Source organism: Astatotilapia calliptera, chromosome 6 (assembly GCF_964374335.1).
Source record: "Astatotilapia calliptera chromosome 6, fAstCal68.1, whole genome shotgun sequence".
Classification (NCBI taxonomy): Eukaryota; Metazoa; Chordata; class Actinopteri; order Cichliformes; family Cichlidae; genus Astatotilapia; species Astatotilapia calliptera.
This window is the reverse complement of record NC_137427.1, coordinates 41,409,547-41,421,659: the sequence shown is the minus strand read 5'-3', so window position 1 is coordinate 41,421,659 and position 12,113 is coordinate 41,409,547. Positions and strand designations below refer to the sequence as shown.

The 12,113-nt window shown below is 43.5% G+C and overlaps 1 protein-coding gene across 3 annotated transcripts in view; it reads right to left on the bottom strand.

The window, feature by feature from the left end:
• Positions 1-1,494: 1,494 nt before the first annotated feature.
• vegfc (vascular endothelial growth factor c) overlaps positions 1,495-12,113 on the bottom strand; it is a 97,921-nt gene continuing 87,302 nt past the window's right edge. For 2 of the 3 annotated variants that reach the window (XM_026172105.2, XM_080303270.1), the window contains exon 7: positions 1,591-2,094. In XM_026172105.2, coding sequence (XP_026027890.1) covers positions 1,986-2,094 — 109 coding nt within the window. In that variant the 3' untranslated portion in view covers positions 1,591-1,985. Of the gene's footprint in view, positions 2,095-12,113 lie in introns of all 3 variants that reach the window. The other variant, XM_080303271.1, reaches the window with a different exon arrangement.

The following is a 12,113-nucleotide window of genomic DNA, read 5'->3' as shown; positions in this document are numbered from 1 at the left end:
TAGGTAGATTAGTGTATGTGTAATGCTGCAAGAATATGAAAGATAAGACAAGAGAAATGGTATTAAGTGTCGCAATTGTTGAACATAGAACAATACTTCAAATGTGATTTTGCTCATAGTTAATTGATGCTTAGTTGCTTAATCTAGATCAGAGAATAACCAGGTATAGATTTAACAGATATAACAAAAAAGAGAAATACAGTAATGACTCTAGGATAGGCCTCACACTGAGTCTGTGTGAAGACGGCCTTGGAAGGATGGGCGGGGTGATTGAGCGACACCAAAGAGCCACTAATCTAAAACAATGTATGACTTTTTAAATGTATGTATTTTAATAAAAGAAATTGTATTGAGCATATTGTGATCAACAAACTCAGTTTCAAAGACAAGTAAAAGAAAGTATTGTTATATAACTAGATTAAAAGGAGATTATGTAGAAATCGATTTTCATGTGAGAATGAACTGAGGATAGATCTAATTGAAGATAAATTGTATGAGCTTAATGAAACATGAAGTAAAATATAATATTATGTGACTAAATGTTCAGATAACGGAATTTTCTATGTTAAGAAAAACATAGAAAAGAAGAAAATGTGATTATGTGATTTTAAAATGTAAACTTTGTTTTAAATTATGCATGCGGAAAAGTCAGATAGTCAGATTATAAGGTGTGGCTGGAAATCAGGTGATTAGATGTGATTGGATGTCATCATAGGTGAGGTGTCAACTCAGAGGATGTGACATCCAGTTAGAAAGCAGGGAGAAAAGATGACCAGGTATAAAACTTTGTGCAGAAGAGATAAGTGGTTCTTCCCTTCATTTTCTGTAAAATGAGCATTTCAGACGATTGGACCTAATATGTTGACAGTTTGAAATGAAAGCCGAGCCCCAGAGGCAATCCCTGCCCAAACTGTGAACCTGCAAATTGGCTTTTTCTCTGCTCATTTTTTATAGAATCAAGAGGATTTGGATTTCTAAATAACAGAAAAGACAGAGATAAGTGTGATCCTCCTCACAAGATCTACTCAGAGTACGTTGATTAGATACGGGCAGAATAAATGCCATTGCCAGAGTATACAGTTTACATTTCATTTCTGTGTAAACGGCTCAAACAACTGCTCTGTAAAATATCTACATAATATCTATCAAACATGCCTTGCATCCTCAGAGTCACTAGCTGCAGCTATTGTAATTGGAAAAACATGGTTCTTGATCATAATGTCTGTGTTTAGACATTGTAACAATAACACAGCGCTGCCACTATGGTTTGCCAGAGAGCTTATTTGTGGAGTTTGAGTGTTCTCACTGGAACAGTGTGGACTTCTTCCGGGTATCCTCCCATAGGACATTCATGCTATGTAATTTAAAATTACCAGTTACTATGAACATTTAAGGCTGTCTGTCTGTTTGTGTTAGCCCAGCAATAAACTGGTGATCTGTTCTGCTGTGAAAGCTGAGATAACAGACTGGATAACAACCTAAATTAACAATATATAACATTCAGTATACTTTATTTCACATATATATTTTATATGATACAAAAATACTGATTGGTGTATTTTTATGAAAAATACAGAAATTGCAAGAAAGTTGAAAAATAACCTTTAATAAATTATATAATCAATATCTGACATAAGAATACTGCGACATAATTGATACAAAAACCCCTCAAATATTTTAAGAGAAATTACTTAGACAGTATCTTAGAAAAAGTGTCTTTCCTTCCAATGTTCATCTCAGATCAGTCTCCCATAAAAATATCTTTATATCAAAATCAGTGCATTTATCACCTTCAACTCATCAGTTTCCCATATCTTCATCCTAATCACTAAGGTTTCGCCACATTTTTTAGGGCCCACACACGTAGCTGCCCCCACATCTAATAGGGATACTTATGACCAGTAGATCTGAGGAGAATGGGTGATAAATAGTTTTTTTGTTTTTTAAGTTTAATATAATCTTGTTAATGTCCCATAGCATGGAGGTTAGTCTATCCTTCTCCAGTGGGATGGAACGCAGCGACATATTTCATCGCTGAAGAAGAAATCTGGTTCACACCTTCGCCTTCTTACTTCACAGGAAGGCCTGACGCAACTGCAATGAAAAAAAAAAAAAAGACAGGACAGGATTAGCTTCAAAACCACTAACAGTCCAGTGTAGGTCAGGATATGTATTGTACAGTTTTAGTTAGCTGTTTACATACACTCATAGGCATATATCATGCCTATATATACAGATACATATATATATAGATATATATATATAGATATATATATAGATATATGTATATATACACATATATACAACAGGGCTCGCAAAATCGCTAGCCCGACGTCCCGGGGCTAGCGATTTTTCCAGTCAGGCTACCAAAATCTATCTCTGCCCTGCCCGTCGGCCTATCATAGGAAGGAAAAATATATGTCAATGCTTTTGCATTCTTTCGGAAATGTAGCTGGGTAATTATGTCATTGGCATCGGTGAGCCACTGTCAATATGTGACATATTGAAATCGCGTTTGAATTTGCGCTTGTTTTTTGCTTTCACTTTGCAATCGCGCGAACTGTGTATAGAGAGCGACAGCACTGATCTGTGAGTGATGATAATTTGCGCACCAATTCCTCTGACATCGTCTTATCAATCGTTAGCTTACTATGCAAACATGACAAGTGAAATCTCCCGCAGCTTAAACATGTGAGAGGTTGATTGCGCAGAGAATCGCTGAGCATTATGTGAGTGCGTGTGTGTAAAAGCAGCAGCATATATATTTTAGTTCTGCTGAGCCAAATAAGACAGGTCAGGGTGAAGAAGTGACAGCCAAAGAAAAGCTTACCACAAAACGGAGAAGTTATGACAAATCAGACTATAAGGCAAAAAGAAAGTGCAGCTTTATGGTTTCATGGACAAAAGAATTTCTGTGGCTGCGATATGACGAGCTAAATAACCAGGGCTGCACATAAGTGGTCCACAGGTGCGCATTCGCTGTCAAAATAAAAAACGCGCACAAGATAAGAAGTTGCAACGCGTGTTTGCATACATAGGATTTTCTGGAGGAGGACAGACATTTGTTTAGAACTCTTAAAGATGTCGAAGAAGCTCCTTTAAGCAATTACTGTGATGTTCCTCCACCTCCAAAGAAATGTCAGGAGTCCGAACCACAAAAGAAGCGCGTATTCTCGGAAAAGTGGTTGCAGGAGGTGAGCTGGCTTCAAACAAATGATGAACGCACAGAGATTTGGTGCAGAATGTGCCCTGAAAATCCCACTCTAGCGGACAAAAACAGTGCTTTTTATATGGACGCAAACTCGCGTTGCAACTTCTTATCTGGTGCGCGTCTTTTATTTTGACAGCAAATGCGCACACGCGGACCACTTATGTGCACCCGTGTAAATAACATAATGTTCTGCCGAGTGTGTTGTTGGTTTTCCCTCGACTTCTCGATATTTCATTTTCTTATCGTTGCACAAAATTATACCGGTATTACCGTGAACTGTATGATATAGCCCAGCCCTACTGACTACGGATACTGACTACAGAATGGAGCAGTTGTCAGCCAGCTCCTCTACATGAATGACATCGAGCTGTATACCAAGAGTGAACATCGATTCAGTGATATAACCTACTAGGATCTACAGCAATAAAATTGGAATGTCGGACTGAAGAATTGTAGTCAGATGGTAACGAAGAGAGGGAACATAGTCTGAGGGGATTGCACTACCAGACTGAAGGATTGGAAACATCGAGGACAGCTACAAGTACCTGGGAATACCACAGGCAAATGGGAACCACAAAGAGGCTACTAAGAAAGCCACAACCACCAAGTACCTGCAGAGGGTTAGGCAAGTCCTGAGGAGTCAGTTGAATGGGAAGAAAAAGATCTGGGCAATCAACACCTGCGTCCTGCTGGTGATCAGGTACCCTGCTGGGATGATAGCCTGGCCGAAGGAGGAGATAGAAGCCACTGACATCAAGAGAAGGAAGTTCCTTACCACCCATGGAGAGTGTCACCCCATAAGAAATGGAAGGACTAGTGAGTCTCAGAACCACTGTTCAGGATGAGACAACAAACATCCATGAAGATCACCACAATCGGCTCTGTGCTTAGTAAATACCTCAGGCAGCAGAAACCTGAGAAATAAGAGAAGCAAGGAGAAGAACCATCATGGAAGGACAGGCCCTTGCACGGTATGTACCACCAGCTGATATAGGAAATAACTGACATCCAGAAATCCTACCAGTGGCTGAACAAAGCTGGACTGAAAGATAGCGCGTAGGGACTAACTATGGTAGAACAGGAACAAGCTCTGAGCACAAGATCCATCGACACTGGGATCCACCCAGCAGGGCGCAAGATGCTTGCAGGCAGGAAATACATGGAATGCCATAACCAAGTGGCTGGCATAACATCTGTGCCGAATACGGCCTGAAAGTCCCGAGGTCAAAATGGGAGACACCCCAACGGGTGGTTGAGAATGACCGTGCTAAGATCCTATGGGACTTCCAGATACAGATGGACAAAATGGTGATGGTTAACCAATCAGATGGGGAGATATGTGACACACATAGTGGGTAAAATTAAATAACTGTATGGCATGCTCAAAGTAACTAAATGAGCATGTCAACTTTTTTCTATTGACATGACATTTTTTCCTAATGTCAATAACAACCCATCCAATCCGCACATAACAAAATCAAACCATAGATGTCCATAAATTCAGATGCCCATAAATTATGTGTAATAATTAGAAATGACATAGGGAAAAGGTACTGAACACACAAAGAAAGGGAGGTGCAAAAAAGCACAGAAAATCATGGCACCGGCTGAAATTTATTATCAGAACTAAAATCAACTGGTTCTGTCTAATGGCCTCCAAATAATGGCCTATAAAAAGTGCCTCTTTACCAAGACACAAGAAACAGCTCATGATGGGTAAAATCAAGGCCATCTCTCAAGACCTTTTCAACCTTAGTTTTGCAAAGCATACTGATGGCAATGTTTACACAAGAATTTCCCTTTCCATAAAACTATTAAAAGAGCCATAATTCAGAAGTGGTAAGAACATCATTTTACTATAAACCGGCAACAACCAGGTACTCACTGCAAGATTTCAGACAAAGGGTTTAAAAGGAATTATCAGAAGAGTTGTCCAAGAACTAAGGATCACTTGTGGTGAGCAACATAAAATCCTGGAATCAGCAGGTACAATTGTTTCAAAGAAAACAATAAGTAATATGCTAGTTGCTATGGCCTGTATGCACGCTCACTATGCAAGGCTCCATTGCTAAAGAACAAAAGGGATGTGGAAGGGGGTTTAAATTTAGCGGAACAACATTTAGATAGGCCTGTGAAATACTGGGAGAATACAGTCTGGTAGGATGTGACCAAAGCTAAACTCTTTGGATGCCATAATACTCACCATGTTTGGAGTTCACAATATACTGCATATCTACAAATATACTTGGGCTCATACAGTCCCAATCAAAAGTTTAAGACCACTTGAAAAATGGCAAAAAAAATTATCATATTTTGCATGGTTGCATCTTAACAGTGTTTTAAGTAGAGCTTCTACATGCAACAAGAAGAAATGGGAGTGAGACAAAACATTTTTAACAACCCCCCCAAAACAGAAATCAAAGTTCCAAACATGACCTCAGTAATGAGTAGCTCCACCGTTATTGTTGATCTCTTCAAAAATTTGTTGCAGCATGCTTGATGCAAGCGTTTCCATGAGGTGAGTGGGGACATTTCTCCAAGTGGTGAAGACAGTCGCATGAAGGGCATTTACTGTCTGGAACTGTTGTCTATTTTTGCAAACTTCCATTGTCATCCATCCCCTAAGGTTCTCAATTGGATTTACATCAGGGGAACATGCAGAATGGTCCAAAGGAGTGATTATTCTCCTGGAAGAAGTCCCTTGTCCTGCAGGCATTGTGTACTGTAGCGTTGTCTTGTTTAAAAACCCAGTTGTTACCACACAGTCATGACGGATGCTCTCTGCAACATCTGCAACATCAGCAGCTGTTTGATGCTCCTGCACCTCCTGAAGCTCTATTGTTCCACTGAAAGAGAAAACACCTCCACTGTGGTGTGTGGAAAACATCTCAGGTGGGATCTGCATGTCATGCCAGTAACACTGGAAACCATCAGTACCATCAAGGTTACATTTTTTTCTCATCAGAGAATAAAACTTTCTTTCACCTTTCAGTGTCCCATCTTTGGTGCTCTCTTGCAAAGTCCAAACGGTCAGTTCAGTGGCACATTTTTGCACAGATTTGACATTTTAAAGGTATGTGGTCCTAAACTTTTGATCAGCTGTTAATCAGCCTGTTTCAGTTTAAGCGTTGTTTTCAATAAATTGCATGCTCAAAAAAATGTTTTGTCGCACTCCCATTTCTTCTTGTTGCAGGTTAAGATCCAACCATACGATTTTTTTTTTTTGCCTTTTTTCAAGTGGTCTTAAACTTTTGATTGGGACTGTATATATCCCTGTACATATGTGTAATAAATGTTCTGTGTTCTGTGTCCCAGAAGCCTGCAAGTTCTCACTTCAGCCAACACGGCTTTAAGACAAACACTTTCCTGTATGTTAAAAAGGTCAAAGGTTACAAATAGTAGCCCAAACTACTCCCTTTAGAGTTACCAAATGATTTATAGCCAATGCCAGATTTACCAGAGCTTTCAACACAACAGAACAATGTGAATGTTTAAATTTCTTACTTTCCATCTTGATGCAATTAATCTTCTTTGAAATTATCTGGAGTTTTTCTTTAGCCTAATAAGAAAAAAGTCAAATAACTGACTACTTAGCTATTTTGGAAATAAAAAAAATGTTCATTTCTCAGTCATAATTGGCAACAGAAAAAGAGCTTACATATCTTAAAATGATATGTCCTAGCTCATGTTTGGTTGACTATAACCTAAAACGTAGGCCTCATTGTCCAAACAGACAGACAAGCCTTGTAGCCAAGGAAGTTTAAGGAACAAACAATGATTTAATCCTTTATTATACATACTTTATCATTATAAATTCTGCAATCGCCCATGCTTTTTCAGCTGCACAGGGTCTCACGTGGTGAATGACAGAATATTTAGTTGCTGTTACTTAATACGACCAATAAAGCCCCTTTGAAATACACAGATGAGTTCAAATGGACAAGCATAATTTCTTTTAGACGCATGTTCATAGTTACATATGCATAATGATCAGATCCCAGACACTAGATTCCTACTGTTATGTTCTACTCATAAATCACACTCAGACAGGGTCACAGTGGGTTGAAAGTGGACCAGATGGAAGGATGTGTGTGTATGTGTGCACGTTTCCTCCTGTGCCATAGAGGAAATGGTTAACTGACAGCTAGGAGAAGTCATTAGCACACTAGGGTCTTGTGTTACACACCGTTGTACTGCAACAAACCCCTACATACTGGTGTGGGATCAGTGCCTTACACAGTGCCACTAACATCCTGAAGGTTTGAGTGTGTGCATTTATGTGTAGCTGTAGAGATCTTTTCCATGAAAGTGAAAAAAATGAATTGCAAAGTACATCATTAGTTAAAAAATACTTGGTACATACAGTAAATTTGCTAAAATGTTTATACTAGCATGCTTCACCTACCAAGTCAGTAAGGTAAGGAGTGAGGAGTCACAAAACACTGACCAGAAAATAGAAAAGAAAGCTTTTATTATTGCATGTAGAGGGCTGGCCATACACTGTACAGCATACACTACATTGTTAAGTTTCTAAACACAAACTTAACAATGTAGACATAGAAGAGCCACCTCCACAGGACAAGACTCAGTCCATCTTCATCTAAAGGACAAAGGTCACTCTTTCGAGGATGCCAATATTCACATTTTGGACAGAGAGGACAGATGAGTTTGAAAGAGGAGTGAAAGAAGCCATTTACGTCCACTGTGAACGACCATCTTCTCACCACATTCCCAAACCAGAAACCGTGGATGGACAGATCGATCCGCACTGCAGTAAACGCCAGGACCGCCTCCTACAACGCGGGTCTCGCCACTGGCGATATGAGCGCCTACAAAGCGGCCTCATACGGCGTGCGGCGCGCGGTGAGAGATGCCAAACGCCGGTACCGGGAACGTGTGAAGTCCCACTTCCACCAGGGCGACACACGGAGTATGTGGCATGGACTACGCACCATTACGGACTACAAAGCCAGGGACACTGCGCTGATCAACGCTGACTCTGCATTCACCAACGAGCTGAATCAGTTCTACGCCCGTTTCGAGGTTAGCCAGGCAGCTAATGCTATCTACCGCCTGACTACCGAGGACAGTGACGTCATCAGCGAGAGACCGGTGACCAGCATCGCGGAGCATGACGTCCGAGCGGCACTGAGGAGAGTGAACACAAGGAAAGCGGCGGGGCCAGACGGCATCACCGACCGTCTGCTGCGCTGCTGTGCTGACCAGCTAGCAGGTGTGTTCACTTACATCTTCAACGAGTCCCTGGCGAAGTCTGTGGTCCCCACATGCTTCAAGAGATCCACCATCATCCCAAGAACAGCAAACCCTCATCCCTGAACGATTACCGGCCAGTTGCACTGACCTCGGTAGTAATGAAGGTGTTTGAGAGGCTGCTGAAGAACATCATCTCCTCCTCCATCCCAGACACCACAGATCCGCTGCAGTTCGCCTACAGATCCAACAGATCCACAGAGGATGCCATCGCCCACGTCCTACACACCACTCTCAGCCATGTGGACAAGAAACAGGGTAACTATGTGCGAATGCTGTTTGTTGACTACAGTTCAGCGTTTAACACAATAGTGCCCTGCAGACTGTTCACAAAGCTCAGGGATCTGGGACTTAACAGCCGTCTGTGTGCATGGGTGTTGGACTTCCTCACTGGCAGAACTCAGGTGGTGAGGGTGGGCAGGTGCTTCTCCAACAGCATCACCATCAACACAGGAGCACCTCAGGGATGTGTCCTCTCGCCACTGCTCTACTCCCTCTACACTTCAGACTGTGTGGCCACCCATGGCTCCAACACCATTGTGAAGTTTGCTGACGACACAGTGGTGTTGGGTGCCATCTCCAACAACGATGAGACGGCCTACATGGATGAAGTGAAGAATCTGGCATCGTGGTGCCAGGACAACCACCTCCAGCTGAACGTCAGCAAGACCAAGGAGCTGGTGGTGGACTTCAGAAGGGGTCAGCACAGAGACTACAAGCCCATTATCATCAATGGAGCTCCAGTGGAGAGGGTGCAGTCCTTCAAGTATCTTGGTGTCCACATCTCCTCAGACCTGACATGGGCTGCCCACATTCAGGTCCAGACCAAAAAGGCTAGGCAGCGCCTGTATCACCTACGACAACTGAGGAAGTTCAGGGTCTCTCCAAAGATCCTCAGGATTTTCTATACAGGCGCTGTGGAGAGCATCCTCACACAGAACATGACATCGTGGTTTGGGAACAGCTGTGTGAAGGACCAAAAAGCTCTCCAGAGAGTGATCCGTACAGCAGAACGCTGCTGCAGTACCAGACTGACCAACCTGTGCACTGCCTGGATTGATTACAAGAAGGCCTATGACTCAATGCCCCACAGCTGGATACTGGAATGCCTAGAATTGTACAAGATCAATGGGACCCTAAGAGCCTTCATCAGGAACTCAATGGGGATGTGGCGTACAACACTAGAGGCCAACTCCAAGCCCATAGCACAAGTCACCATCAAGTGCGGGATCTACCAAGGAGATGCTCTGTCCCCACTGCTGTTCTGCATAGGCCTGATCCCCCTCAATGAGATCAAAGAGAGGGAAGGTAGTCAGAACTGAGGGGATTGAACTACCAGAAGGCAACATTGCAGATATAGAGGACAGTTACAAGTACTTGGGGATCCCGCAGGCGAATGGGAACCATGAAGAGGCCGCTAGAAAAGCTGCAACCACCAAGTACCTGCAGAGGGTCAGGCAAGTCCTGAGGAGTCAGCTGAATGGTAAGAACAAGATCCGGGCCATCAACACGTACGCCCTACCCGTGATCAGGTACCCTGCTGGGGTAATAGGCTGGCCAAAGGAGGAGATAGAAGCCACTGACATAAAGACAAGAAAGCTCCTTACCATGCATGGAGGGTTTCACCCCAAGTCCAGCACCCTGAGGCTGTACGCTAAGCGGAAGGAAGGGGGCCGGGGACTGGTGAGTGTCAGCACCACAGTCCAGGATGAGACAACGAACATCCAAGAATACATTGGGAAGATGGCCCCAACTGACCGAGTGCTCAGTGAATACCTCAGGCAGCAGAAACCCAAGAAAGAGGAGGGAGACGAGGAACCATCATGGAAGGACAGGCCCCTGCACGGTATGTACCACCGGCAGATAGAGGAGGTGGCTGATATCCAGAAATCCTACCAGTGGCTGGACAAAGCTGGACTGAAAGACAGCACAGAGGCACTAATCATGGCAGCACAAGAACAAGCTCTGAGCACAAGATCCATAGAGGCTGGGGTCTATCACACCAGGCAAGACCCCAGGTGCAGGCTGTGTAAAGATGCCCCAGAGACAATCCAGCACATAACAGCAGGGTGCAAGATGCTAGCAGGCAAGGCATACATGGAACGCCATAACCAAGTGGCCGGCATAGTGTACAGGAACATCTGTGCCGAGTATAACCTGGAAGTCCCGAGGTCAAAATGGGAGATGCCCCCAAGGGTGGTGGAGAATGACCGAGCTAAGATCCTGTGGGACTTCCAGATACAGACGGACAAAATGGTGGTGGCTAACCAACCGGACATAGTGGTGGTAGACAAACAGAAGAAGACGGCCGTAGTGATCGATGTAGCGGTTCCGAATGACAGCAATATCAGGAAGAAGGAACACGAGAAGCTGGAGAAATACCAAGGGCTCAGAGAAGAGCTCGAGAGGATGTGGAGAGTGAAGGTAACGGTGGTCCCCGTGGTAATCGGAGCACTAGGTGCGGTGACTCCCAAGCTAGGCGAGTGGCTCCAGCAGATCCCGGGAATAACATCGGAGATCTCTGTCCAGAAGAGCGCAGTCCTGGGAACAGCTAAGATACTGCCCAGGACCCTCAAGCTCCCAGGCCTCTGGTAGAGGACCCGAGCTTGAAGGATAAACCGCCCGCAGGGGCGTGCTGGGTGTTTGTTTTTTGTTTTATATATATATATATATATATATATATATATATATATATACAGTGGGGCAAAAAAGTATTTAGTCAGCCACCGATTGTGCAAGTTCCCCCACTTAAAATGATGACAGAGGTCAGTAATTTGCACCAGAGGTACACTTCAACTGTGAGAGACAGAATGTGAAAAAAAAATCCATGAATTCACATGGTAGGATTTGTAAAGAATTTATTCGTAAATCAGGGTGGAAAATAAGTATTTGGTCACCTCAAACAAGGAAAATCTCTGGCTCTCACAGACCTGTAACGTCTTCTGTAAGAAGCTTTTCTGTCCCCCACTCGTTACCTGTATGAATGGCACCTGTTTGAACTCATCATCTGTATAAAAGACACCTGTCCACAGCCTCAAACAGTCAGACTCCAAACTCCGCCATGGCCAAGACCAAAGAGCTTTCGAAGGACACCAGGAAAAGTATTGTAGACCTGCACCAGACTGGGAAGAGTGAATCTACAATAGGCAAGCAGCTTGGTGTGAAAAAATCAACTGTGGGAGCAATCATCAGAAAATGGAAGACATACAAGACCACTGATAATCTCCCTCGATCTGGGGCTCCACGCAAGATCTCATCCCGTGGGGTCAAAATGATCATGAGAACGGTGAGCAAAGATCCCAGAACCACACGGGGGGACCTGGTGAATGACCTGCAGAGAGCTGGGACCAAAGTAACAAAGGTCACCATCAGTAACACACTACAACGGCAGGGAATCAAATCCCGCAGTGCCAGACGTGTCCCGCTGCTGAAGCCAGTGCATGTCCAGGCCCGTCTGAAGTTTGCCAGAGAGCACATGGATGATACAGCAGAGGATTGGGAGAATGTCATGTGGTCAGATGAAACCAAAGTAGAACTTTTTGGTATAAACTCAACTCGTCGTGTTTGGAGGAAGAAGAATACTGAGTTGCATCCCAAGAACACCATACCTACTGTGAAGCATGGGGGTGGA